The sequence below is a fragment of the Sceloporus undulatus genome, chromosome 2, assembly GCF_019175285.1.
Source record: "Sceloporus undulatus isolate JIND9_A2432 ecotype Alabama chromosome 2, SceUnd_v1.1, whole genome shotgun sequence".
Lineage (NCBI taxonomy): Eukaryota > Metazoa > Chordata > Lepidosauria > Squamata > Phrynosomatidae > Sceloporus > Sceloporus undulatus.
The window spans coordinates 329,981,387-330,008,806 of record NC_056523.1 but is presented as its reverse complement, the minus strand read 5'-3'; the positions used below and the strand labels follow the sequence as shown (position 1 = coordinate 330,008,806).

Below are 27,420 nucleotides of genomic sequence, written 5' to 3'. Positions count from 1 at the left end.
AATGGAAAGAATTGAATGCTCATAGAATATGATAGAATAAGAAAATTCAGTACTCATAGAGCAGAATACAATGAGATTTCAACACTCATGGAATGCAAAAATATATGACAATTTTAACACTCTTTGAATTGGATAAAATAGTGTAGCTTCCGTTTGAGTATCTATGGGTCCAGACAGGTCAAAATAAAGCTGCTTCGGATCACTTTGGAGGTATGCTGTTTAAATGATGCATGTGTCCTAAGAGTCCGGAAGCTGCACCAAAGCTGTGCTCCAGTCCTTAGGACTGGAGCGTGGCTTTGCCATGGCTTCTGGACTCTTAGGATGCATGCATCATTTAAACAGCAAACCTCCAAACTGTCTTTATTCTGGTCTGTCTGTATAGGGCCTACATTTCCCCATCTAAATTTGCAGGTTTGAGTTTCTTCAAACAATCCATGTTAAAAACATTCATATAAAAAACTCATACCATTTAGTTTCATATGGCTTGACAATAGTAACAAAAACTGTATTCATTACAAGATTCAATAAATAGATATCCAGATTGATCTACATTAAATAACTAATAGAAATGAATTTTTTAAAAAGACATGTGAATCTTTGAGTGGATCTTGGGTTTTTGAGGTAGTTTTCTAGTCCTTATTTCTTTGTGAAAAATGACATATGGTCAGTTGGGCTTGTCTTCTTTTCAGCACCTGCAGGTTCATTTTTAATAGTCCATATAAATTTAAGCAAAATCCTCTTTTAGCACTCTAAAGCAATAAAATAATACATTGCATTAAAAATGTATAAACAATGTTATGCCCATACATATATACATAATTTTAAAAAGGGTCTTTTTGTCATTGTTCTGCAGAAGGTTCTGTGGTGGTGCAGCGTAGGTTGACGGAAGGTTGTATTATACTGGATATTCCTGCATGGCAGGGGATTTGCTCTTGTATGGCAAGGGGTTGAATGGCTCTTGCAGGGACGTAGCCAGGATTTTAGGAAGGGGGGGGTCCAGACTAGGTGCCACCATTATAATGGGGCTTGGGTGCGGTGGCGCAGCAGCACACACCATTCATTTTTCTAATGGAAGGGGGGGATCCGGACCCCAAGATCCCCCCCCCTTGGTTACGTCCCTGGCTCTTGTGACTTCTTCCAAATCCCTGGTTCTGTGATTTTCACATTTGATGGAACAGTCTGGCCTTGTGAAGTTCAGGTGCTCATTCACGTCGCTGTATGTGAAACTAGAGTTTCAGTCTCATGCTTTCCCAGGTGCACATGCTGTGTCCCTTCCCTTTCAGAAAAGTTGTGAACCTGTGAAAATACTTATGCAGCCTCAGCTTGTTGGTCCATTCCTCTTGCCTCCTTCCCAGCATTGTATTGTTTTATTTCCTACGAGGCATCTCTCTGTCAGTTCACTTTGTGCTTACAAGAGGTTGAGGAACCTGCCATGGTAGAGTGACAAGAGTGTGGAAGGAGGAACATGATCGCCCATCTTTTTCTCCCATACAACAACTCTTGGCATTGTAGAGAGCTGGAACTGACCTCTCCCTGAGTGTGAGCTCCCCATAAGTTGGCAAGAGATCACTGCTAAAGATGCTAAAGTATCCAAAAAGTAGGAAGCTCCTTTTGTAGGAAACTAGTCTAGCTAATGTATTTTTAGGACCTTGTTGGAAAACTGAATGTAGCCATGTTCTCCAGGCACCTCATATTCTTTCAGCCGTTTCAGGCCCTGCATAGTCTTTGTTGTTTGAGTTGCAGAAATTTGCAGCTCAGCTCTTTAAGATGAGCAAGTAGCTGAAGCACTAGGTAAATAAGTTCTTTCCATATGCGTTGGGTGTTATTTTGAGACTAATCTGGTCAGTCCATGCTGGGCGCCATACAGCTTGCTCTATAACCCAGGTTTGAAGCTTCTAGGTCTTCCATTTCCTTCTGTTTATTCCATCAGATATGTTTCTTCCTAATTTCCCCTGTTTTCATTTTTGGTTTCTCCTGCCACAGTCATGTAAATTTTATGAGGTCCTCAGGTTTTTGAGGCAGTTCTCAGCTCCTTGCCTCCGAGGTATTATGGAATTGTTGCTAACATGAAGAGAAAATTCAAACACTGGGAGTAGAGAATACAAAAACATGGACAGAGAAGAGTTGGGAGATGGTTAAACAGATGAAATAGACGAAGTTAGTGGGCTGTCACAGAATAATGTAGAATAAAACAGATTCTGTCCTGATGTTTAGGTTGTATTGGTTTCTTCTTTTTGGGATTTGTAAATATTAAAATTATTGTTGTATGCCTTCAAGTCTCTACATACTTATAGTGACTCTATCATGGGGTTTGCTGGCAAGACTGACTCAGAGGGGGTTTGCCTTTGCCTTCCTCTGAGGCTGAGAGAGTGTGACTTCTTGCCCAGAGTCACCTGGAGGGATTCCACGGCCATGCAGAGCTTCAAAATAGTCTATGTACAGTAAATAACATACATATAACATGCATTCAAAATAGTCCAGGGAAATAACATGCATATAGAAATCTTCTTTGAGGACTATATTGTATAAAATATTACAAATTTAATAAATACTTAAAACATTTATCAATAAATAAATAAATATGCATACATAAACTAAAGTAAGGGACTCCTCAGATCCTCATTCTCTTTGTCAGTATGTCAATATAGATGAAACTAGTCCGGAATTCCAGCTTCACACTCTGCCAAGCGCAGGAGTCTTTCCCCTTCTCTTTGAGAAAATGTCTCATCCTCTGGAAATACTTCTTCAGCCTCAGCTTGATTTTCCACTCCTCTTGGCTCCTTCTCTTTTTTCCTGCGAGGCAGCGCTTGATGCGTTCAGTTTGAGCATAGAGCATGTTGAGAAACCTGTAAATGTAGAACAGCAGAATGTGAAAAGAGAAACTCTAAATGAAAAAATGAAATGCCTCAAATGAAAAAAATAAATAAACTTTTTTCAACATTGTAGCTATTTTTAATGTTATTTGGGTGCTGAATTTGAAAAACTCATTGAAAAAGTTGTACTACACACAGATCTTTCACAAATTTGGTATTTTCATCAATTCAGCTTTGACTTAGTTTTGATTATGGTAAGTGCAGACGCTGATGCTCCACTGCAATTTCTTTTACCGCTTGTGAACAGTTTTCATTTTCGTATCAGCAAATTAAAGTGCTCTGAAACCCTTATGTTCGAAGACTTTAACCTATATCATACTGTTTGCAGGATTACTTTGTTCACTCATATATTACAATTTTAAAATACAGACGCAAGTTGTGAAAAATTGTATGTAATAGAGCAAGTCCGAGGTCACTTTTGGATTTAGAATCCCAAATTCCTATAAAACCAGGATACATTTAACAACCTTTCTTTATAACTTGCTGGCCTGTGTAATTCTTTCCCTCCCTCCCTCCTTGTCCATGATCACCCACCCCTTGGCCTCCTCTATGAACTGCCTCGAATCCCAGGCCATAAATTAAATCTGTACAAACAAATATGCAACACGAATAGAGCAGAAACTGACCTTTGTCTGAATGTGGGTTCCCAGTCAGTTTTCAAGAGATCACTGCTGAAGATGCCAAAGAATCCCTGAAGCATTTCATGAACTGCTTTTGCTGCAAGCTCTGGCTGGTGTATTTTCAGGATCTGTGTGGAAAAAGTGAAGGTGGTCATATTCTCCAGGCACTCTTGAGGAACCTTTGTGCTCTGCTCTTTCAGTAGGTTTAGGCTCTGCAAGTTAAATCTTTCCTGTTCAAGTTGCAGAAAGTTGCAGTCCAGTGCAGTGATGTGAGCAGGTAGGAGTAGCATTAGGCACAAGAGCCCTGCGTTCTCATTTGTTTTGGGTGACATGATCTCAGGCACTTGAGAAAGGATCTCCCTGAGAAAGGAGCACCTTCCCTTATTTATTTTGTAGGACATGTTTCCATTCATCACCTCTTTGATTCTCCCGAATTCCCCCCTGGTTTCATTTTCACTTTCCACTTTCTCAGTCATCTACCTTTTTGTGTGGTCCTTGGGTTCTCTTAGCAGCTTTCAGCTCATTGCCTCTAGTAATTCCAGAGGTATTTCCCATCCTTCCTAACTCCCCAACTTCTTTCTTTTTTCCCCTTCAATTTTCTTTTATTAATTTCAAAATCGTGCTAAAAATAACAGTTCACACACCTATAGATAAACTTACACTATGACATGTATATAAACATATACACATATACAATCATATCCACCTATTTGAACAACTAGTTTTCTATTGAGGGAGTTTTTCTAGTTTTCCAATTCAGGGCTAGCAGTATTATGGCAGACGTTACCATATGTAATATTACCTTCCTTTTTTTCAAATCACATTTTGTTATCTTATTTGTCCTGTTTAGGAGATAAATCTCGGGATTCATTTGAAAATGAATTTTTCAATATTTACTTATGACAGTATGTATTTCCCCCCAGAATTCTCTAATTTAGGGACAGTTCTACTGCAGATGAAACCAAGAACTGGCACTTCCAGCATTTATTTTGTTTTATGTTACTACAGATATTGGAAAATTTTGATGGAGTTAGATACTTGACATTGCATAAATTGTTGTGTCTTTTTCCTTGACTGCTCCCAACTTTCGAGACTGATCTCTTCTCCTATGACCCAGACCCGTTTCAACATAGTTTCTTGAATATAATCTTGCTCCAACTCTTTCTAACAGTAATCTATAGAATGTTTCCATTTCCCCCCTTCTTTGCTCTCTTCTCCTAATCCCCCAATTTCAACAGTTTAATATCACACTGCCACATCTTACAAAATGTGGATGCATCTTTGCAGATCAAAGATTGTAGGTGATCCTTTATGATCCACTGGGCTATTTATTGGTGTCAAATTGCATTATTTCTACAGCATAGATTCAGTCCTTATGTGGTTGCATTATTTTATTATTAAGTTGTAAGAACAAGCTGTCAATTTGCAGGAAGACTTTTCCCGTTTTTTTAAAAAGGTGTTACTCAATTTTTACATTTGTTTCCTTCGGACTGAGATAAAATAAAAAGCATCCGTCAGTATAAAAGTGGCCAAATAAGAACCATAAATGCACCAAAAGCACATACTTTGTGTTCTCAAAGTAATCCCTAAAGTCATTGAATAAATCATACATAAATAAATCAATAAATTATCTTCGATGTTGATATCATCATTGTTCGTTTATCTCCTGCCTATTCCCCAGCACTAGGACTCAAGGCAGCTTCCAAAAATTAAAACAAGTCTCAATTGTGACAGATGCAAAAACAATATAGAATTAAAAACATTTAAAATCCAGAGACAGAAGAAATTAAAACAGAAGATAGGAAAAACCAGCAAAATAGCATGCTGCTGAAAAAAGTGTGCAGTTTCCTAAAAGCCTGTCAGAATAGAAATGTTTTCACTTGCCTGCAGTGAGAATTAATGCCAAGCTCTGCCTTGTAAAAAGCAGCACAGCCTAGTCTACTTAAGTTGTGTGTTAAAGCAACAACATGTGAAAATGTGTGCAGCGAATCACTATCCAGTTAAAAACCTGGCTGTTTCCATCCTGTGGTGGATTCCCATGCCCATGCGCTGGGCTCTGGGCCACCCTTCTTAGTTTTGGCAACCAGAAAGCTGAGCTTGTGAGTCAGGGTGAGATAAGGAAAGGGAAACTGCTGGCAACCAAACATGGAGGAGGGACTCTCCAAATATGGAGAAGGAGGCTGGAGATAGGTTTTCCCCCAAATGCTCTGCAGCAACAGCCACAGAGAAAAAGCCACAGCCAGCTTTGGAGAGTCATTCTTGTCTGAACTGCTCTGGCATCCTTTTTGAAGATCATGTTAGTGAGACAGAAAGAAAAGCTTCAAGGAGAGGAAGATCATGTGAGTAACAAATTGTACCTGCTACTACACATAGTTTGAAAAGGGGTTTTGTAGCACCTTTGAGACTAACTGAAAGAATTTGATAGCATGAGCTTCCATAGACTTCAGCATACCTCCTCAGATGCCTGTTTAGGCTGAAGTCTACAAAAGCTCATGCTACCTTCTTTCTTTCAGTTAGTCTCAAGGGTGCTGCACGAAGCCTTTGCATACTCAGTTTTCCAGACTAACATGGCTATACCTTTGAATTCTACATGTAGTTTGAAATGCAGAACGTGTTTTGAGAACACAGAGGTGCACATTATGCCAAAGTGGCTTTGTCGGCCCTTCCTACACCATCTGTTCAGCTCCTTGATCCTGTTTCTTTGGTGAAGGCGGTGCCTCGAAAGATGGAGCCATGGCAGAGGTTTCCTAAATTGTTGACATTATTCATTTTCTGGTCTGCTTCCTGTATTTCATTACAGCTGTGGTTTCAGTCAGAAACTGTGCCTGCCAGATGAAAAGGCCCTGCAGTCATTACAGACCAATCACACCTTAGCTTTTTACTTCTCTTTTTATTACAATATGTTTTAAAATAATTATAGCTTCTGCTTTATTAGAATTGAGTATCTGAAATCTGAAATGTTCCAAAATCGAATACTTTTTTTTTATGGGTGGCTGAGATAGTGACACCTTGGCTTTCTTATGGTTTAGTGCGCACAAACTTTGTTTCATGCACAAAATTATTTAAAATATTGTGTATAAAATTACCTTCTGGCTGTGTATATGAGGTGTATATGAAACATACATGAATTTGGTGTTTAGACTTGAGTCCTATCTCCAGATAACTCATTATGTACCGTATATGCAAATACAGTGGTACCTCGGGTTACGAAATTAATTCGTTCCGCGGCTAATTTCGTAACCCGAAAAACCTTCGTAAGCCGAATTGCCATAGGCGCTAATGGAAAAAATAGCTCTCTGCTGCCCTCCGGTGGCGGCCTTTCCATTTAAAACAGCGCCGGGGTTTTTTCGTAACCCGAAAAAACCTTCGTAAGCCGAAACAATAAATCCCTATGGGATTTTTTCGTATCCCGAAAAATTCGTAAGCTGGGTAATTCGTATCCCGGGGTACCACTGTAGTTCAAAATCCAGAAAACCCCCAAAGGGTACTCAACCTGTACTAGAATCTAGTATTTATAATTTCATACAATTCTTATTTAGCTGTGGTTTGACTGAAAGTCTGCTGGCACACTTACTGGATAAATGTCTTAAGTAAATGGAGTTTATAAAATTTAGTCTGATGAGTGTGCTAAGCTTCTCCCTTAATTATTTGGCCTGATACTTGAATTTCACTGGAAATGTTGCTTTTGACCATACTCAAATGTTGCTTTTTACCAAGCATTGGTTGTGATGGAGCACACAATAATGATAATGTGTGCTGATGAAAGCTGCCACCATTTAGAATAAGAACCTAATTATGTCCTTTGTATGCTCCTCTCCCTTTTTGTTGGTTACATGAACACAAGGCTGTGTGGAAGGTTACAATGGGCTTCAATGGGGAGCAAAGCTTTAAAATAAATGGTTCTGGTGTTTACTTTTCTTCAGGATTACTATGGAATTACATTCCCTGCTCCTGCAACCTTGACGGGTAGAGAGGGAAGCCTTGCTAACAATCCTTACTCAGGTGAGTGTGAAGCCCCCCTACCTTTTCCCCAGGGAAAAGGTCGTATTTAGCTCACTATAATAGCTGGGAGGTTGGGGTTGGGACTCACTGGACTAAGCTTTTAGGTGTTACTGGCCTTGTGCATCTGCAGTGTTGCAGAACTGTTGAATACATATTTGTTTATTTTTACCCCCATTGGTTTGTAAAGTGTGTAGGGACTAGTTGTGTCCATGTCCTATACTGTGAACTTCCCACAAGAAACTGGCTGGCCATTGTTAGAAGCAAGAAAGACAGGATCTTTTGCTCCTGTCCTGTTAGGTTGCTTGTGGGATTTTGCCAAGTGGGAGAGGAGTTACAGCAGGATTATGAAGCAGTATTAAAACATCAAGATTCCATAGGATGGAGCCATGCTGTTTAAAGTGGGATCCAAGTGCTGTATTTGTGTCATGTGGACACAACACACCCCATAGCAAGCTAACCTGATGGTGTGGTTTGAGAGCTGGACTAGGACTCAAAGAGACTAAGTCACCCTCTCTCAGCCTCAGAGGAAGGCAATGGCCGACCTCCTCTGAAGAAATCTTGCCAATGAAATCCAGAGTGATGTAGTGGTTTGAATGTTGAACTGGGGCTCCACGGGACAGTGGAGCCCCTGTTGTGGTTTGGTCAGTTGTGCCGGAAAGCCCTGTTGAATTTCCCTGTAGTATAAAACAGGGTTCAAATCCCTGCTCACCAACGGAAATCCACAAGGTTAGTGGTTTCCAACCTTTGGTCCTCCATATGTTTTGGACATCAGGTCCCAGAAAGCCCAGCCAACTTGACCAACAGTCAGGAATTATGGGAGCTGATGTCTAAAACATTTGAAGGACCAAAGGTTGCGAAACACTGCACTAGATGGTCTTGGGGAAATCACATTCAGCTTCAGAGGAAGGCAATGGCAAATCCCCTCTGATTGAATCTTGTCAAGAAAACTCCATGATAGGTTCTCCTTAAGGTGGCCATAAACTAGAACTGGCAGAATTGACACCGATAAACCCTTGCTGTCTCTCTGATTCATCTTCCCTGCTCTTTAGGCCCAGGTGATAGGTGACTGCTTCATGGTACAACCAGATGGATGCCTTTCATGGTGTTTTTTTTTAACCCTCACCCCGTTTCAGGTGATGTAACAAAATTTGGCCGTGGAGATTCTGCCTCGCCTGCACCTACCACCACTCTGGCCCAACAGAACCAGACGCAGACCCACCACACGGCTCAGCAGCCCTTCCTCAACCCTACGCTGCCACCCGGATACAGCTACACTGGGTTGCCCTATTATGCCGGCGTGCCAGGAGTCCCGAGTGCATTCCAGTATGGGCCCACCATGTTTGTAAGTCTTAGGAATCCAAGTCACCTGTGAGATTTTGCTGGAGTCTCCTCTGGAGGGGTCTTTACCAAACCCCTTGGATCGTAGGAATTCACTGAGAGGGATCTCTTGATGTGCATGTTTTCAGACCTGCTTGGGATTTCAGTAACCACTGGCTGCAAGGTGTTGCACTCCAATAAACTCTGGAGGGGCCTTGTAAGCCCCACCCTTTCCATAGAGGCAAGGATTCTGTACTTGCCAGTCATAAATGACTGTTTTCCTAAATTGTTCCCCTTCTACCCCTCCTCTTCACCTACATCTGCAGGAGAAATTCTGGGATGAGCAGTTCTTCAGATGCAAAACATTTTCTCTGTTGCTCATCTGTGGACCCTTTACTTGCATCAAGGGTGCAGTTCTGTTATTGGAACTCAGAGTGTCTTACAAATTAAATCAAGTACGATATAATTTAAAACATACAGAAGATCAGTATGAAAATTGGACTGAACTATTTAGTACCTCTGAAATAAAGTACAATTAAAAGAGGATACAGCAGGGAAAGGGCTGTCATTCTAGCCTTTCTAAGAATGGAGTTCTAGAGCCTAGGAGCAGCCACTGAAAAGGCTCTGTCTAGATGCTGTTGGATTACTGTGCCCAGCATTCATCACCATTGACTGCTGGCTAGGGCTGGTGGGATTTGCAGTCTCACAACCTCTGGAGAGAATTCAGAGACAGAGCCGTGTTAGTCTGGAATATCAGTCTGCAAAGTTATAGCACCTTTGAGATCAACTGAGAGAAAGAAGTTGTAGCACAAGCTTTTGTGGACTAGCTTCCCTTCCTCGGATGCATGAAGTGAACTAATACTCAGGAATGACCTTTATAATCAGTTTGTATAAATAGCCATAGAATTTATATGGTCTGATTATAAAGGTTCTTCCTGGGTATCAGTTCACTCCATGCATCCTAAGGAAGGAAACCTCATCTGTGAAAGCTTCTGCTATAACCTCTGGAGGCTTGTGTGATTCTGACCCCTGAAATCCAGTAGTAGACTGTGATCCACTGGTTGAAAGTCAGCACGTTTGTGCAAAGGTGTCTTTTAAGCCCTTAAGGGTAGATCAGCAGGGGTGGTTGTTAAAGAAGAAAACTAAAGCACTAAAAATAATTAAGGCTTCTTCCTGGGTGTAAGAGGACAATGGAAACCAGAGTGACTTTGAGGATTGCAGAAACCTCAACATATGGTTCTGTAGCCAGTGTTGGTGTAGTGGTTTGAGTGTTGAATTAGGACACTGGGAGACCAGAGTTCAAATTCCCTCTCGGTCATGGATAACTAGTGGGTGACATTGGTGAAGGCACACTCTCTCAGTCTCAGAGGAAGGTAATGACAAACATCCTCTGAACAAATTCTGCCAAGAAAATCCTGTGATGGGGTTGCCTTACAGCTGCCATAAATCAGAAATGAATTGAAGGCATACGACATCAACAAGAATAGTAAGTAAAATGTCTGCAGACAAGTCTGTAAAATACAAAAGCAAATTGATTAGAGGTGGATACTCCCTTCAAGCATTCTAGATGAAAAAGGAAAAGAAGGTGTTCATGGGAGGCTGCTGGGAGTTTAAACATGGTGGGTCTTTCACAACCTTCCACACATTCTTATTTTTTTTTTTATTAGTAGCATTTGTGGAAGGAGGCAATGGTGTCTGTGCTGCTGCTATGAGAATAGTTCTTAGCCAGTTAATACAATGATAAAAACTGGGATTCAGTTTGTATAGATATATCTATAGTAGAATCTGGAGAAGATTGTGTGCCTAGTTCACTTGCTACTCTCTCCAGATTTTGTGTCAGCATATTTTAGAAAAGAACCCAGATCTTGCCTGTGAGTAGATCAGGTCGTCTCATCCCAAATCAGGGTAATCTTGTGCTTTTTCAAAAGGAGTCACTCTCTATTAAGTGTCTTGAGATGTGATGGGCTCCTTTCCCTACAGAGCATTAAAGAAAACAACTTGTGATCTGGCCCTCACCTTCCATTGACCTGGAACAGGTGTTGATGCATAGTTTGCTTTGGGCTTCCCTGTACTTTGTTTCTGAGCTGTGAGGCACAACTCCTTCCAAGAAATATGATCTCCTTTGATATTCCATTTGCAGTTCCTGTTGGAACTTGTCTGTTTCACCTATTTCTCTCTGCTTTCATTCAGGTTCCTCCAGCGTCAGCCAAGCAGCATAGTGTTGGCATGAACACCGCCTCAACGCCTTTCCAGCAGGCGAGTGGCTATGGGCAGCACAGCTACACAGCAGGTAACTGTACCAAGTTCTGCTATTCCTTCTGTATCCACAGAACAGGTGAAACAGGGAGTCAGTGCCACTCATGTTTGTGTATGGCGTAGTTGTGCAGTTTAGTGCTGGATGCTTTTTAAATTCATTCCTTGTTGTTGTTTTTTAACAAGCATGGTTGTCTTGGTCATGATTAAAGGGCACTGAATCATAGAGTTGGAAGGGGCTCTGTGACAGTGTGCATAATTTCCAAGCAGGCAGGACTTTGGAGGTTTTGGCAAACTGGGCTGGCAGGTGGGAGAGAAGTGAGTCCAGTGGGAATTTGTCCTGCAGTGGAATGAGGTTGAAGAGCCTCAGTCAAATTAGATTGCTTAATTCAACTTTCCCCAACCCAGTGCCCTCCTGACATGTTGAACTAAAACTCCCATTGTCCCCTGAACCAGCAGAGGTCTCCAGCACAGTGGAATGTTTGCCTTGTTGGCTTACTTTATAACTCTCAAGTGTGGCAAGAATGATAGTCCTTCAAAGGTACCTGCTGCAGGTACTAAAAAGAGGGTACTGAAAAGCACATTTGAGATCAGAACACAGTAAGGAGACAAACACGCTCCATGTGCTCTGAGATAGTCAAGTGTTTGTTCAGTTCTTTAAAAAAGCCCAACACGCTTCAGTCTTAATAAGAAAACACTTTCTTCAGGAGCCTTCAACAGAAATCACTGGAGTTGAGAACACTCTCCAAAACACAGGACTATTTGGAGCTTGTCTTCTTACTGTTTTCTGCAAGTATTAAAGAAGCAATCTCTGCTGGTGATAGTAGAGAGAGTCAGGACTTCGGTAGCCTCTCCAGAAAATTGCTCTGCAGGCAGGAGAGGTGTTCATTGCTATCATATATGGACCAACTTGGCTGTTCTGAGAGCCACCAGCTCTATCTGCTGCTGGGTTGCAGGGATTGCTTTCACCCTCTCCGCATCTCTGGTATCCAGATCTGAAGATTCCCAAGAGGAGCTGAAGTATGTGAAAATGGCTAAAATAATTTAGGGTGTGCAGCCCCTAAATGTCACAGCATGCAAAGAGACCTTGCAGGCAGGAATGTGCCAGTGCATGGCCATGTTTCTTTCACCCTTATTGCAGTGGATGGGGAAAAGATGCCTTGGCTTTTGGTTGCCTTCTCTCCCAATTCTTGAAGGATGTTCCTTCCATTTCAAATAGCGTAGTTGGATCAAGTGGGGTGGAGTATGTGTATGTGTACATGATGTCAGGTCAAAGAGGAGGCAGATGTGAAGAGGAGACAGCATTTTCATATTCTAATGGCACAGCTTAGTGGGGGTTGGTTCCAAGCCTGTGGGAAGCTGAGGGGCAATGGCAGGAAGATATAAAAGCATGTGTACTCCTTCCCCCCCCCCCCCCCCCCGGGGAGTGCTCTTTTATGCACTCTGTAGTTCATAACCAGATCTGGCACTGCATGGCTTCTAGTGAAGCCCTTTACTAGGCCATTGGGTGTTAAAAGTATCATATAAGACCTCCCTCAGTATGCTCTGGGTGGATGATTCATGGGGAAAAACTATCCAGAAAGTGTATTTTGGAGACTTCCTTCAGAAGAAAGCTCTGACATACACTCTGATCCACCTTAGGGATGAAAGTTAGATGGCTTGAAACTCCATTTCTGATACTGAGAGAGAAGGTGTGAGAACAAGTTTCATCCCGCCCGTTGGAGACAATTCCACATTGACGTTCTTTACTTGGTGGCTAAGCAAGGTGCTTCTTTTGACCAGCCAACCTCACACATGCAAATCTGGCTCTTCACTTTTCTTGTGCAGGCTTGCAAATGCAGATGAGTGACTGAGTTCATTAAGCCATTTGCTACAAAATATTTTTCCAGCTCTTGGAAGGACTGACTGGAATACATTCAAAAATTATCCTTGACGTCGTTCCAAATGATTTTTAAAGGCTATTTCTTGTTCCTTCCTTATGTGAATCCTGGGATTCTTCCAATAGGGCATGTGTCTGAGTGTGCACACATGCTCATTTTTATCCCTACAGCAGTCCTATGATCAGGTTCAGTTAAAAGTGGTTGGCTGAAGTCTATCCAGCTAAACTTCAGGGATGAGTGAGGGCTCTGTTCACATATCATTTTTACCAACCCCCAGACCCTACTGGTATTACCTTGTGCAGTGGTCACAGGCATGGTTCTGCTAGTGACCACCAGGGATTTAAGGATACTCACATCTTTCCTTTAGAGCCAGCCACCAGATCTGGTGAAAGAATGTCAAGAACTGCTCTTTCTCCCCACCGTTCAGTGATCTAGTCTTCTGTGTATCACACAATAAAAATTTATTCCAGTAATCATAGGTATTAGCAGGAAGATGTCTGTAGTATCATTTGCATACACAAGTCCAATATTCTCTTTACCCTGCCCTACAGTTTTGTAGGCATTTTTTTTACAATTTGTCCATAAATCAATGCAATTCTGTGGACCACCCTTCTTAACCAAGTTCCACAGACCCCATTTACTACTTTTAGTTTATGCATTGCAGTGGAAAACAGCATCCCCTACACATCTGTGCATTCCGTAAACCAGGCAAGTCTCTGTAACACAAGGTACCAGCCAGTGCCAGTGCCTGGGTTTTTCTTTCACTTCACCTCCAGTAATTATGATACACATATACAGTGGTCTCTCTGCATTTGCTGGGGTTAGGGGTGATGGACTCCCCATGAATGTGGAAAACTGCAAATAAAAAACACTATTCTTTTTACCTAGGAGAACACCTCTGCCAGAGGTTCAGCATAGAGTCATGCTGGAGGACCTATAAATGCCTAGAGAAGTGTTTTCTGTAGGACAGTGGTTCCCAACCTGTGGGTCGGGACCCCTTTGGGGGTCGAATGACCCTTTTATGGGGCCGGGTCGCCTAAGACCATTGGAAAACACCTATTTAATTACAGTTATGAAGTAGCAACAAAAATAATTTCATGGGTTTGGGTCACCACAACATGAGGAACTGTATTAAAGGGTCGCAGCATTAGGAAGGTTGGGAACCACTGCTCTAGGATCTTCTAGATTCTCCAGCACAACTCTATGGTCAACTTCTGGCAGAGTTGCACTGGAGGACCTAGAGATTCCTAGAAAGAACATATTAATCAAAACTGCAAATAATCAAATCTGTAAAAGTCAAAGCCACAAAGGCCAACTGTATACCTTACAAAATTGTATTAATAAATATTAAAACTAGTAAACATTAACCCTAATTATTAAAGATATACCTAAACCAAATCAACCAATTCATGACAACATGAATGAGATTCTGACAAGGAGGTCTCTTTAACTTCTGATTGGAGCAAAAATGCCGTCCTCCTTGCACCCTGGTTGGAAGTTGAACAGATCCCCTTTGCCCTATCTGGTGGACAGGTTAGGCAGACATAAGTTATTTATGTAGTTACAATGTTACTTAGTATGCAGAGAGATCTTGTAGTACCTTTAAGACTAACTGAAAGAGAAGTTGGCAGCATGAGTTTTCATAGACTTGAGTCTACTTCCTCAGATACATTTGGTGGAGTGCAGAGTCCAGGGACAGACCTATATAAGTAGGCGGTGTATGAGAATAGCCATAGGAATGCAAAACTTGGTGAGTATGGATATGAGGTGACAAGTTCAGTTTTTAAAGATTGTTGTTGGGGGACAAGACAGGATGGAAGATGTTGCCTAAAATCAAGGCGAGTAGATAACCAAATGGATGAGTATTGGGATGTAGTGTGAGAACCAAAAAGAAGATGTGATGAACTGGCCAAGAGAGACCCCATGAGGCTGGTGGGTTAGCTAGTGTTATAATATGTGTAGTGTGCCAGGAAACAAACTTACTTAATTACTTTATGCAGAGATAACTTAAGTACCTGATCAAGGATTCTGAAGCTCCTCTGTAATAACCACAAGTATGTCTTCTCTTGCTCTTCCGCAAGGTTACGATGAACTAACACAGGGAACGGGAGCTGGAGATTACACCAAGGGAGGGTATGCAGGCTCCTCTCAAGCACAAAACAAGGCAACTGGCAGCGGACCAGGAAAAGGTAATTGTGATGATGACCACAGTGTATTGCATTCTTCTGCTGTGGCTTTGGGAAACTTGGACCAACCACCTGATGTATGTATGATAGTTATTAATCTCTCACTTTGAGTCCAAAGACTTTGAGGTGTTACATAGACTCTTCAAAACAGTTTTAAAATGCATGAGTAAATAAAATTTGTCTTAAAAGCAGTGGCACAATCAAGTACAATGGGCCCTTAGTATCCTCTGGGGTTTGGTTCCAAGACCCTCCATGGATGCCAAAATCCGTGGATGATCAATTAAATACGATGGCATAGTATAGCTGTGGATGGTTGAATCCATGGATATGGAGGCCAAGTGTAAATAGAGGCCCATCTCCCAAATAAACAGATTTGCATCAAAGACATTAGCCTCTTGAATATGAAATGATTATCATCATGGCCAGTACCTTCGATGTAAGCCTAAGGAATTGGTGTTTTTTTCCTGGAGAAGGCATTCATAGCAGCACAGCCTAACCAATTTGGCTGTTTGCATGGAGTAACCGAGGAGATTTTATGTCCTTGTTTTTGACAGAGTTTTTAAAGCTCAATATTTAAAGCAGGGGGTGGACTGGGGCTGTTTTCAGGTAATGGCTGCACTTCATTTGGGGCAGATGGATCCTTCCAGCTCCTGATACTGACAAAATTGCTGTTATTGCAGAAGAGGCTGGTTTGGCTCCAATTCTCTTATTATAAGAGCTCCATTTCTGTCCTTTGACTCTGGGCTGAAATAGTGCTGTGATTTCAGTTCTCGCAAAACTTGTATGTAATGGCTTGTATCTGAAGGAATTTCACAGGAGGACATTTTTTCTTGTCCCTTAAAAGCATCACGCCACATGGCTCAGGAGGGTGCCTCCAAAACATGCTTCTGTTGGGGGCAGGCGGGACGGCTCCAGAGGGAGAGGAGGAGCTAATGAAATTAACAAGAGATATCCCTGTCTCTTGTCTACAGCTACTGGTATCTGCAGTGGATATATAATTGGAATAAGTAGGTTTTATTTTTCATACTTGAGGCGGGGGGAATAAATGCTGGTACTAAGCCAGCCTTTATTTATAACTCAGTCAGAAATTATGTAACTTTGCACCCTCCCTGAAATTTCTGTTTTGCTGACAAAAGACTCTTCTCCTACCAATCCAAATGATTCAAGAAATGAGTAGCTCCTGTGAGGATTAGGTAGGAGGGAGAGAGCTCTGAAGAAGGGGGTTCATTGTCCTGTGTGGTTCAAGAGGTCCTAGGAGTGAAGTGAAGACTTTTGACTCATGACCTTTGTCAGTTCTCTTAGCTGATCCTCCGTGTTAATTGTCTTCTCTTCCTACAGGTGTTTCTGTGACCTCAAGTAACACAGGTGTGCCTGATATTAGTGGCTCAGTCTACAACAAGACTCAGGTGAGGTGTCACCACGTTGCCCGCAGTGCTTTGGCAAAGGTTTCGTTTCCTCCCCCCCCCCCCTTTTTTTTTTTTTTAATATTTTCAAACCATAGATAAATCCATGGATATGGAGGGCTGATTGTATATGTAACACTGCACAAAAAATAAGCCCCACCAGCTGAGGTGGAACCTTACCATTTAGCATCGCATTTAAGACACACAAACCACCAAGATGACATGCTGAAATGCCCAAGAAAACAGATATTTTTCATGTGGTACTAAAGGGGGATCAAAGTTGGCATTAGAGAAACATCTAGGAGAGAGTGCCTGCTGGTTTTGAATATTACTTTCTGCAGCTTAGCTGCTTTCTTTTTGAGTCATCTCCTGCCCACCCTCAAAAATAATTCCCAAATTAATAATTTGTGCTTGGGCTTGTAAAAACAGATAGGGAGGTGTTTCTGTGTGTTCATGTGTTTTTCTTTGTCCTCCTTTGCCCAGACTTTTGACAAGCAGGGATTCCATGCTGGCACTCCGCCCCCGTTCAGCTTGCCATCTGCCCTTGGCTCCACGGGGCCTCTGAATCCTGGTGCTGCCCCTGGCTACGCTCCGGCTCCGTTCCTTCACATTCTGCCAGCCCACCAGCAGCCTCATTCCCAGATGCTGCACCATCATCTTCAGCAGGATGGACAGGTGAGTTACCAGGATAAGCAAGTGACAGCAGGCAGAGACTTGCCTGCAGCCACACTGAGTAGCCAGCTGGAGAGCTTAATCAGATGTCCTACAGCAGTGCATCCTATGCTGTCTGATGCAGGAGAAAGGTATTATTTTCCCTCTCTATACCAGGGACCAGTGCCATATTTGCATCCATGGGGTACATCTGTTTCTTGCCTGGAAACTCTCCAAGTCCATGAACCACCACTTTGAGTAGCACTACAGCAGTGGTTCCCAACCTGTGGGTCGAGACCCCTTGGGGAGGGATCGAATGACCCTTTCATGGGGGTCGCCTAAGACCATTGGAAAACACCTAGTTATGAAGTAGCAATGAAAATCATTTCATGGGTTTGGGTCACCACAACATGAGGAACTGTATTAAAGGGTTGCGGCATTAGGAACGTTGGGAACCACTGCACTACAGAATGCCCTGAGCCCAGATCTAAGAGGTGGGGTGGCAGGATGTCACAGTGGCATTTCCCCCCCCCCCCTTCTTAATGTGCACAAATATTTCTCTCTCTCTGCTCAAAGCTAGTAATAAGGTAAAGTGGTGACACAGCAATCAAGTCTGCCATCCAGAGAATGAGAGAGATATCCTGTGTTGAGAAGGAATGTAACTTTAAGCTCATGGATAAAGTTATGCAGTGTTTATGTAATGCCTCCTTGCTTGTGAATTGTGATGTTATGCAAAATGGAAGCGCAGTGCACATCTGCATACTGTCCTGTTCCCATAACGAACTGAATGCAGTGATTGCATCAGACAAAAAGGGGAACATTAGGCTACAGTAAGATTCTGGCCACTATGTTATGACTTTGGTCATTGCAGAGGGAGGAAGGGAACACCAATCTCCACTGTAACCCAAAAAAGGTATATTCTGGCCTACACTGGACTTAGGTTTTCCGTATATCACTAACAAGATGCTGGCCCTCAAATGGTAACAGTGGCAGTTGAATCCATTGCCATTCCAGGTTGTCTCACAGCAGAAAGTGGGAAAGTCAAAGGATGTGTGGGGACAAACACATCTGCAGGGCCCTGTATACGTCTGCCAGGGAGTCTCAGGTTCCCTTTGTAAGCAGCTCATGTGAAAAGGGATTTGTGGGGCAGTCAGCTGCAACTGAGTGTACATTTGTGTGGTGATGGAGGGGTTAGGTGCACAGCAATTCTCAGGCTTGCTGAAGGAGCAATTCACAGAAATGGTGATTTCCTCAATCATACAGAATTGTAGACCTGGAAAGGACTCATCTAATCCAACCCCTTCCCATGCAGGAATAGACCACTAAAGTATTCCTGAAAGATGGCTATCCAACATCTGTTTGAAGACTCTAAAGGAGGAGAGTCCACTATTCTCCAAGGCATTCCAGTCCACTGTGACAAGAAGTTCTTCCTAAAGTTTACTTGGAATATTTTTTTGGGTGCGGGGTTAATTTGAATCCATTGTTTTATGTCCTACAAGTTTGCTCTTCTACATGATACCCCTTTAGATATCTAAATATGACTCTTGTGTCACCTCTCTGTCTTCTCTTTCCCAAGCTAAACATACCCAGCTCCCAAAGGAGGGCTTGGTTTCTAGATCTTTCTGATGAAACAATGAAAATTATTTTAGCAAAGCCCTCATCACCTCAGTATTCATTTTGCTCTCTTGTAAAATTGAGCTGTCAAATCGAGGCAGAAGACTCCAAAATTCCAGTTCCAGTAAATCCATGCTCTCCCCCTCGTCTCTTTCCAGGGTGGATCCGGGCAGCGCAGTCAGCCCAGCGCCATGCAGCAGAAGTCTCAGGCTACTAAAACCGCCTACGGAACGTCTCCATACTGGACGAACTAACTCCAGATGTGGAAGAAGGGGGGAGGAGGGAGGGAGAGAAGACGGTGAGGAGCTGCTGGTGCCCATTCTTGGACTCCCACATCGGCCAGGAGAAGATCTTCTGGGAAAGGAGGGGGGTAGGTCAGGGCGCCCCATCTAAGAGCCCGGTAGCCCATGTGGGGAGAATGGCAGCTGCCCTCCTCTGTGCGTGTGACTCCTAGCCCGCTTCCTCTATGATTTGCTGTTGTATGTAATATATTTATGTATGTATTTGTAAATGTAATAGAGCCTAACAGTGGTTTCTGCAAAAAAAAATTTTTTTTGAAGAGTGTTTATTTCCTTCCTTGTTGAAAGCTCTAACTTGACAGCTGCTCCAGCTCCTCTTTCAGACTCCAGGCTGCCGTTCTCTGGATTTTTGTAGTTTTGAGGACTTCATGCATTTGTCAAAGGACAAAGTGTGCCATTTTTTAAAAAAAAGTTTTGGATCCAGAAACTTGCAATTTAAAATCAGTTCTTAGCTCAGGCAAATGGTAAATCTCCAAGAAGAGCGGAACAGAGTTCTTGATCTTCTCCTAGTTTCTTATGTGTAATTTTTGTTGACTTCAATAGTCTTAAGAGGTTTTCTCCTCTTTGTCCCATTTCTGTCATCATGAGGATTTAATATTCATGGGTTGTTACCCATGGCAGCAGCGTAGCTTTTTGTTTTCTTTTTCATTAGGGAAGTTTATAAAACATTTGTTTTATAAACAAAAGCAATTCATTTCTCTTCCCCACCCTTTCCATTCCTTTTTGGTCCTATACCCAGGACCATTTAGCATTCGCCAGTTGATGGAATTTTTTTAGCCAAAGGATGTAAAAGTTGTATTTTGTAATTTTTCATTCCCTTGGCCTGGGCCATATCCTACATTGGGATGACCAGAGTTGTCCGCTTTCACCCTGGTTCTTCCCCTCCCCTCCGTTTTGTGGAGGGTTTAAAAAAGGACACTGATGGTGTGTGTTTCTGTAGGAAACTCCTCACTCTTCCTGCTCTACACCGCAAGGGATGTTTTAGAAATTTTCTTTTTAGCCCAAACTCCATCTAATAAAGTCCCAAAGGTATCAACAGTGTTGATGGTTTCAAAAGCCTTCTCTGTCCCCCACCCCTTGTTGTTTGGAGCTGTACTTCATGTCAGAAGTGTAGGAAGAACATCCTTATCAATGTACTCAATGAGTTCCCCATACATGGCTGCTTCTTAGGTGCCTTCAAGTTGTTTCCGACTCACAGCATCCCTAAGGTAAACCTTTCACCAAGTTTTCTTGGCAAGATTTGCTCAGAGGAGGTTTGCCTTTGCCTTTCGGAGTGACTTGCCCAGGTTCACCCAACGAGGAGAGAGCAGAGACAATAGATAGTGCCCCTAGGGGCAGAACATGCTGGGCCTCCTGGGATGAGGGACTTCCAGAACCGGGAAAGTGCAAACCATTTCCAGCTGTGTTGCTCACAGAATTTCAGAATCCAAGGAGGAGAGGGGACAAAGTAGTAAAGCAATCTTATAGGAGATGTCTTCACACAGTGAAAAGACATGTTTTTGGCGAGATACCATTTAAAGCCATTAGTGAGGAATCTTTGTGGCCAAAGATATAAGAGGAACAAAATGCCCCTCCAGCTTTATGTGAGTTTCTTTACTACAGTGTATTGCTTACAGTTAATAAAAGAGCAGTTAGGTAGTACAATGTGCCCTTCCCTCACATGGGGGGATCCATTCTGGACCCCCCCTCCCGCATAATGGAAAAAAACACATATGGGACTTGTGCATGCGCTGTGCCATGGGCGCGCACCCCATTACTTCTTCCTGGCATGCTGAGGCTTCTTCCGGCACAGGCTTCCAGCATATGCTGGAAGCCACATAAGCCATGCCCGTGTATAAACATGGGTGCACTATATACGACTAGAACAAAACCCATATATAGTTGTGTTCTCAAATTTTAGGTTGATTTATTGACCTAAATACCCTAAATGTACCAGATCCCATCTGATCTTGGAAGCTAAACAGCGTTAGTACTTGGATGGGAGACCACCAATGAAGGTCCTGGAGGTTATATTTCTGAGAAAAGAACTGGCAAAACCACCTCTGAGTATTTTTTGCCTAAGAAAGCCTAATGAAATTCATGTGGTTGCCATAAGTTTGACAAGTGACTTGAAGGCACACACACAATCCTATTATTATTATTATAGTGGTTATTGGCCATAGGCTGAGGCCCCTTTGCAACCTACCTAGTGCAGTATTAAAAAAACTTGCTGTTTAACCATTTCCTGCCATGACTTCCCATTGCATGGCAAAAAACCTTTAAGATTATGTCTAACTCAATACGTGACCCAGCACCTTCTTAGATAGCCAAATGTGAGGATGAGTTTGCTTCCAAAACCTGCCATCCATTGCAACATAACTAGCAAGGAGTTACAGCAGCCTTTCTCAACCTTTTTTTAATTCCCTGGAGGAACTCGAAATAATGTTCAGGTATCAGGGAAGCATTGGGTTTATTTAAAATTATCTTTTTAAAATGTGTCTACAGCTAAAAATGTGTCCCACCTCTAGTACGATCTCCCACGGAGCCCTTAGGAACCTGTTGTGAAACCCTAGGTTTCTGGGAAAACCTGGTTGAGAAGCCCCAAGTTGACTATACTTAAAAAGAGAAAAGCAGAAGGATCTCAGATCTAGGAGATTTCTGCACACAATTTCCCTCCCGCTGCTGTTGAGGCTTTTTAAACACCCATAACAGCAATTAGTCTTTTCAGGGTACCACACATTTGCGAATTGGTAACAGGTAGCCTATGTATCTTATCGCACTACCATTCCGTTACTTGTCAGTTATCTGAGATCAAGTAAGTAAAATGTAGTCTTGCCTTCATTGAGAGTGGGGTGTATGTGCAGAGAACCCTGTTTAAATCCCCTTTCTCCTGCCCAAGATGAAACAACTGCCTCCTGCGGAGTAAGAAGTCTTGCCTTCATTGGGAATGGAAGGTAGTTTGCAATGAAACCGGTTTAAATTCCCTTCTCTTTGAATCACTGCTGAAGGGGCCTATGGCGCATACTTCAATAAAGGGTTAACTGCATGATTGACAGCCATCCACAGGATTTTCCTGTTCATCAAAAGCAATGGCAGAAACACAGATTGACTACAGGGCACCTACTGCCTAGCCATGAAGTTGTTTTGTAAAATCCATTGCAATCCTACTACAGTATTTAAGAAAAGTGTGATAATCTCCCTTGCAAGAGCAGCTGGAAGTTTATGGCTGTGGAGGCTTCAGTATAAGGGCTTGTGCAGATTTTGCACCACTTTATGCGTGGCTGTTTAATCTAGTCCAGTGAGCCCTGAACTTGGGCCCTCCAGGTGTTTTGGACTTCAACTCGAGAAGCCCCAGCCAACAGTCAGGAACCCTGGGAGCGAAAGTCCAAAACACCTGGAGGACCAAAGTTTGGGAACTGCTGTAGCCCCATCCCTATCTCAGCTCATAGCTAGTTGTCTCATCCTTGCAGGGCCAGAGTTTTGCCACGTTGGGCCTTTCCGTCAAGCCAGTGTTAAATTAGCCACCCCACCATGGCTTGGGTATTTTAATGACATTAGTGTGATGTGAGAAGGAGGCATGAGGAACTCATTGCTCCTACACCAAGTTAAAATTGTAAGGCTTTTTAACTGGTAGTACCTGGGGTCAGTAAGAGAAGAATAAACATTAAAGCCACACAGTAGCCAAGATCCTGCCTCTGCACTGCCAGACAGCCATAAAGCCATCGACGATGGTAGCCACAGTTGCTGGTGAAACACCAGGAATAAACTCTTCTAGAACATGGCCACATAGCCCAAAAAAACCCACAAAAAATATGGATGCTGGACATGAAAGCCTTCCACTTCACATTTTGGGCAAAATCTTTCTTAGCTCAGGGTTACATCAATGTAAATCCTTTTGGGGGGCATTGCAGAGGTTCTCCAGAATCACCTAGCAGACAACACTTTTTCTCTGCACAAAAAGTAATGCACAAGTGTGGTTCTGCTCTCCCTTGACCTGAGGAGCCATGGAGCAGCTGAAGGAGGTGCCCTGGGAAAGGTTGCTCGCATTATCTCCAGACTTGCAGCCATCACCTTCCTGGATGTCCAATGTAAATACGTTTTATGCTCTACTAGTAACAAATGGGCTTGCTGGACTTACTATTCAGGGAAACTATGGCGTGCTACAGACCACCTCTTTGGGGCGGCCTGTAACCGGCCCTTTCCCCACTGTATCGGGGCCTCAGCTGCCACAACAGCAGCCTCTGAGGCCCCGATCCGCCGCTTTCCAGGCCACAGGGAAGCGGCAAAAAGCCACTTCCCCGCGGCCTGGAAAGGGGTGTCCTTGGGGCTTCATGCCTCAAGGACACCCGATGGCGGTGGGGAGGAGGAGAAAGAGGCCACTCGGCCCCTTTCTCCCTTGCGTCGCTGGCACAGCCATCTAAAGGCTGCGCCAGTGACGCAAACCACAGAAGGAGCTCCATTTCGGAGCTCCTCGTGCTACGGAAAGGGCACTCTAGGCGCCCTTGCACGGTGCAACGTCACAACCGCGCCACCTCATTTGGAGGCAGCACAGTGGTGACGTAGTAATGGCGGCACCCATCTGTATAGGGTGCTGCCATTTTGTACGGACTGGGTCCGTACTAGGGTTAGGGGCATCAAGAAGTAACGCCCCTTTCTAACCCTAGTACGCGCTCATTGCATACTAGGGTGCCCATTTGTAACGGGCCTATGAAGTCTATTGTGTCTTCAAGCTCTTCCTGACTTCCAGCAAACCTATAATGGGGTTTGCTTGGCAAGATTTATTCAGAGCGGGCTTGCCATTGCCTTCCTCTGAGGCTGAGAGAGTGTGATGGCAAGGTCACGCAGTGAGTTTTGTCCCTTTATTTATCTGCAGGGATTTGAACTTGTTCTCCAGAGTCATCGTCCAATGCCCAAACCACTCCACCTTGCTGGCTCTACGCTCAAGTCTAAGCTCAATAAACTGCATTGTGGGGCAATTTTAGACTCCAACTATATTTAAACTCAGTAGGATGTACATTGACTAGTAGGTCCCATTCATTTCAGTGCGACTACTGCATTTGGGAAACTAAAACTGGATTCAGCAATGCATGCATTGGCTCAACTTTGCAAAATTAATTTTCCAATACTTTGGGGGTACCTGGTGGGTCAACAGACAATAAAAACCCCACATGTAAACCGTGAGACTCATGCTTCAGATCATGTTGAATTGTAAGACCCAGCACACCTCTCAACTGGATATGGTGGCTATAACTGCTGGGAGTTGCAGTTCAATGTCTGGAGAACCACACAATTCCTACCCCTAGCCTAGATGCTGAAATAGGGAGCTTTAAGCAAGGAATACAAAACAAATAGATGGACAATTATCACCTTATTTTCTAGTGACCTTGGTTAGACTCTCATTGTGACTTTTAGGTGTCTGCTCTAAATTTCCTTTATAATGACGCAAGGCTCTCTGCTGATCTTGCCCAGCCTTGTCAACTCTTGGTTGGCAAAGCAAACTAGCACCATAACTGACCCAATAACTGAGCCTATTGCCTGGAGATTGTTGTTACTGTTAACTGCTCTTGAGTTGACTCTGTCTCATGGCGACCCTGCAGATGAGACATCTCCAAGACTCCCTGTTCTCCACTTCTTTGCTTAGGTCCTGTAAACTCCTTTATAGAGTCCATCCATCTGATATGTGGCCTTCTTCTCTTTCTACATCCCTCCACCTTTCCCAGCATTACTGTCTCTTCCATGGAGTTATTCTTTCTCATGACTTGACCAAAATATGACAGCCTAAGTTTTGTCATTTTGGCTTCCAGACAGGTTTCTGGCTTGATCTGTTCCAGCACCCATTTGTTTGACTTTTGGCTCTCCATGGGCTCCCTGGCACTCTTCTCCAGCACCAAATCTCCAATGAATTGATTCTCTTTTTGTCCATTTTCTTAACTGTCCAGTTCTCACATCCATACATGGTAACTGGGAATACAAGGCTTGCATGACTCTGACTTTTGTGCTTAGTTGTATATCTTTGCATTTTAGGATCTTTTCTAGTTCTTTCATAGCTGCCCTCCCTATTCTTGATCTGATTTTCTGGCTGCAGTCCCTGTTTGTATGATCCCAGGTATGAGAACTCTTTTACTATTTCTATTTCTTCATTGTCTAGGTTGAATTTGTGTAATTCCCTGTGGTCATTATTTTTGTTTTCTTTATCTTCAGTAGTAGTCCTGCCTTTGCACTTTTTTCTGTGAGCTTCCTTAGTTGTTCCAGGCCTGGGAGGTTTTCTGCTACTATTATGATGTCGTCTGTGTATCTTGGTTTGCTGGAGAGACCAAGGATCAAATGTGGGACCTTTTTGCAATGAAAACTGAAGTGCTAGCGATGAGCTATTATCTCCCCCGAGCCGTTATGGCCATTGTGTGCATGCCTAGCAGTAGCTTTTTTACGCATTGTTTTTTACACGAATAACACAAAGAGGAAGGCTACCTATTCCCTCTCAATATAAAAAGCAGATTGTGGAGCCATTTTGATGCCAATTCGGCTGCGAAGTGTAGAGTGAAGGACTAGTTGCACCCTTGAGAAGGTGCCTTCCTCCCTTTGCTTCAGTATGTTTTTCATAAAGGAAAGGCCAAAAGTCGGCACATTCATGCCTATGCTTGCAAATCAGAGTAAACTCAACTAATAATGCAGGGCAGTATAAGGCTTCTTGCAGGACAGAGCTTGCCAATGCAGTAAAAAAACAAACAATCCTGTGTGTATCTTAAAAAAAAAACACAACTTTTATACATGACTTATTGTAAATGCTTTCAAATGGTCAAGAGGAGGAGCTTAAAATTTAGAATATTATCCATGACGCACACTCAGGTCCTCCAAAAAGATTTTCTGAACACAACTTCATAAAAATGTAAGCTACCATACCTTCCTCTTTGCTGCCCGGTTGTGTGCAGAATCATTTTAAGCAAAGTCAAGCAAAAAAATTAAACGTGCAACTGCAAAACTGGGAAATCGGCACAATTTATTCTGAATATAAAAAAGTCTGGCTTCAGGTGTGAAGGTTTCATACATAGGTGCGCACTCTCTTCCTCCTCTGCCTGTCGCTCTCCCAATGCTCCCGCACTAAAATACTGTAATTTGTGACACTTCAGCACCAAAATGCTAGAAGGCTACTGCTCAACTTACTTCTAGACCCCAAAATAGTTTTCAGTGCAGGAATATTTACTATCCTCGCTTTCTTTCCAGAGAAGTGCATTACATATTTTATAAAGCCATCGTTCTGGAATTCTTTCATTCTCTGCCTACAGCTGTTCATTCTTGCTGCACTCCATAGATGCTTCTTCATCACTATATAGATGCTTTTAAATCAGTATTTTAAACATCATCTATAGCCCATCTCTCACCAAAAAGGTAGTTCAGTTTTCATGGGCCCTGCCCTCATTCAACTATAATGCCAGGGCCAATGAACCGAATGTATTGAATGCAAACACCTGCAACTGAATGAACATTTCAAGTGTCTTCCTTTCCAGGAATTCAAGCACACAGCTTCCCTTTCAGAAGTGTTCCAGAGGTGTTCCTCTCTGCACCACTTTTGTGGCTGACGATCATTTTCTGACCAAGAATGCCCTCAAGGAGCTGCTTCTTCTGAATTTAATTCTAGCTCACATTAATTCTCCCAACTTTCTACTAAATACAGCTCATGCGCTGGTTCACCTCAAGAGTGCCACATGATGATTTATCCTCTGTAATTTCTCCAATGTTTCTGGTTGTCAACAACAAAAAGCTGCTGAAACTTTCCATTATCTTTGCAAAGGGAGTCTTTCCAACAGGAAGGTAGCCTGACCTTGCAATAAATCATAACCTGACTTCCAAAATAGGACAAAAGAGAGCAGACCAGCTACAGTCCTCAGGAATACTGTCTTAACCAATGGTTCTTATCTAGTGTTGGAGTCCACCATGTTCTGGTTTAAGCAAGGATGAAACAGCCCTCCAAAGACAGTGGAGACAATTTGATTTTAGGAGCATTCCTCGCAAATAGAGCCACCTTCTTTTTCAAGGGCAGTTCTGGACTGCCTGGATGTGACTGTGGAGCAAATGCCTCCAACTCCTTGGTACAATTTTTTCGAGATTCTGTTAGGAATGTTTCAAAAAGGTTGCTCTCATCAAGTTGACTAACAGTAGGACCACAGCCACAAAACTGGGCCTCAGAGGGCAGATCTCATGAAGACCCACTTGCCCCCATCCCCAAAGACCCCTCATCTTCTAGGAGCACCGACTTGTAAATGCACAGTTCCTCATCGCATTTGGTATTAACGCCAACAACATGCAGCTGGAAGGGTGGCATGGGTGAAAACGGCAGGGAAGGAG

The 27,420-nt window shown here is 42.9% G+C and overlaps 2 protein-coding genes across 6 annotated transcripts in view; one reads left to right on the top strand and one right to left on the bottom strand.

The window, feature by feature from the left end:
• Positions 1-20,135, top strand: part of UBAP2 (ubiquitin associated protein 2) — a 120,536-nt gene extending 100,401 nt beyond the window's left edge. For 4 of the 5 annotated variants that reach the window (XM_042455417.1, XM_042455413.1, XM_042455414.1 and 1 more), the window contains exons 22-28: positions 7,417-7,495; positions 8,629-8,837; positions 11,003-11,102; positions 15,027-15,134; positions 16,470-16,537; positions 17,018-17,209; positions 18,958-20,134. In XM_042455417.1, coding sequence (XP_042311351.1) covers positions 7,417-7,495; positions 8,629-8,837; positions 11,003-11,102; positions 15,027-15,134; positions 16,470-16,537; positions 17,018-17,209; positions 18,958-19,053 — 852 coding nt within the window. In that variant the 3' untranslated portion in view covers positions 19,054-20,134. Of the gene's footprint in view, positions 1-7,416; positions 7,496-8,628; positions 8,838-11,002; positions 11,103-15,026; positions 15,135-16,469; positions 16,538-17,017; positions 17,210-18,957 lie in introns of all 5 variants that reach the window. The other variant, XM_042455418.1, reaches the window with a different exon arrangement.
• On the bottom strand, positions 1,014-4,678 carry LOC121924215 (interferon beta-like). Its single transcript, XM_042455419.1, has 2 exons — positions 3,500-4,678; positions 1,014-2,846 (listed from the first exon to the last, which is right to left on the bottom strand). Exons 1-2 carry the CDS (start codon positions 3,967-3,969, stop codon positions 2,612-2,614), a joined length of 705 nt encoding a protein of 234 aa, XP_042311353.1. The 5' UTR covers positions 3,970-4,678; the 3' UTR covers positions 1,014-2,611.
• Positions 20,136-27,420: the final 7,285 nt, after the last annotated feature.

What these genes read in the sequence shown, in the direction of transcription:
- LOC121924215 (XM_042455419.1), bottom strand. Translation starts at nt 3,969, where the DNA reads ATGACTGAGAAAGTGGAAAGTGAAAATGAAACCAGGGGGGAATTCGGG. An exon ending in GAACCCACATTCAGACAAAG is followed by an intron (nt 2,847 to 3,499) that starts GTCAGTTTCTGC and finishes CTACATTTACAG; the next exon opens with GTTTCTCAACATGCTCTATG.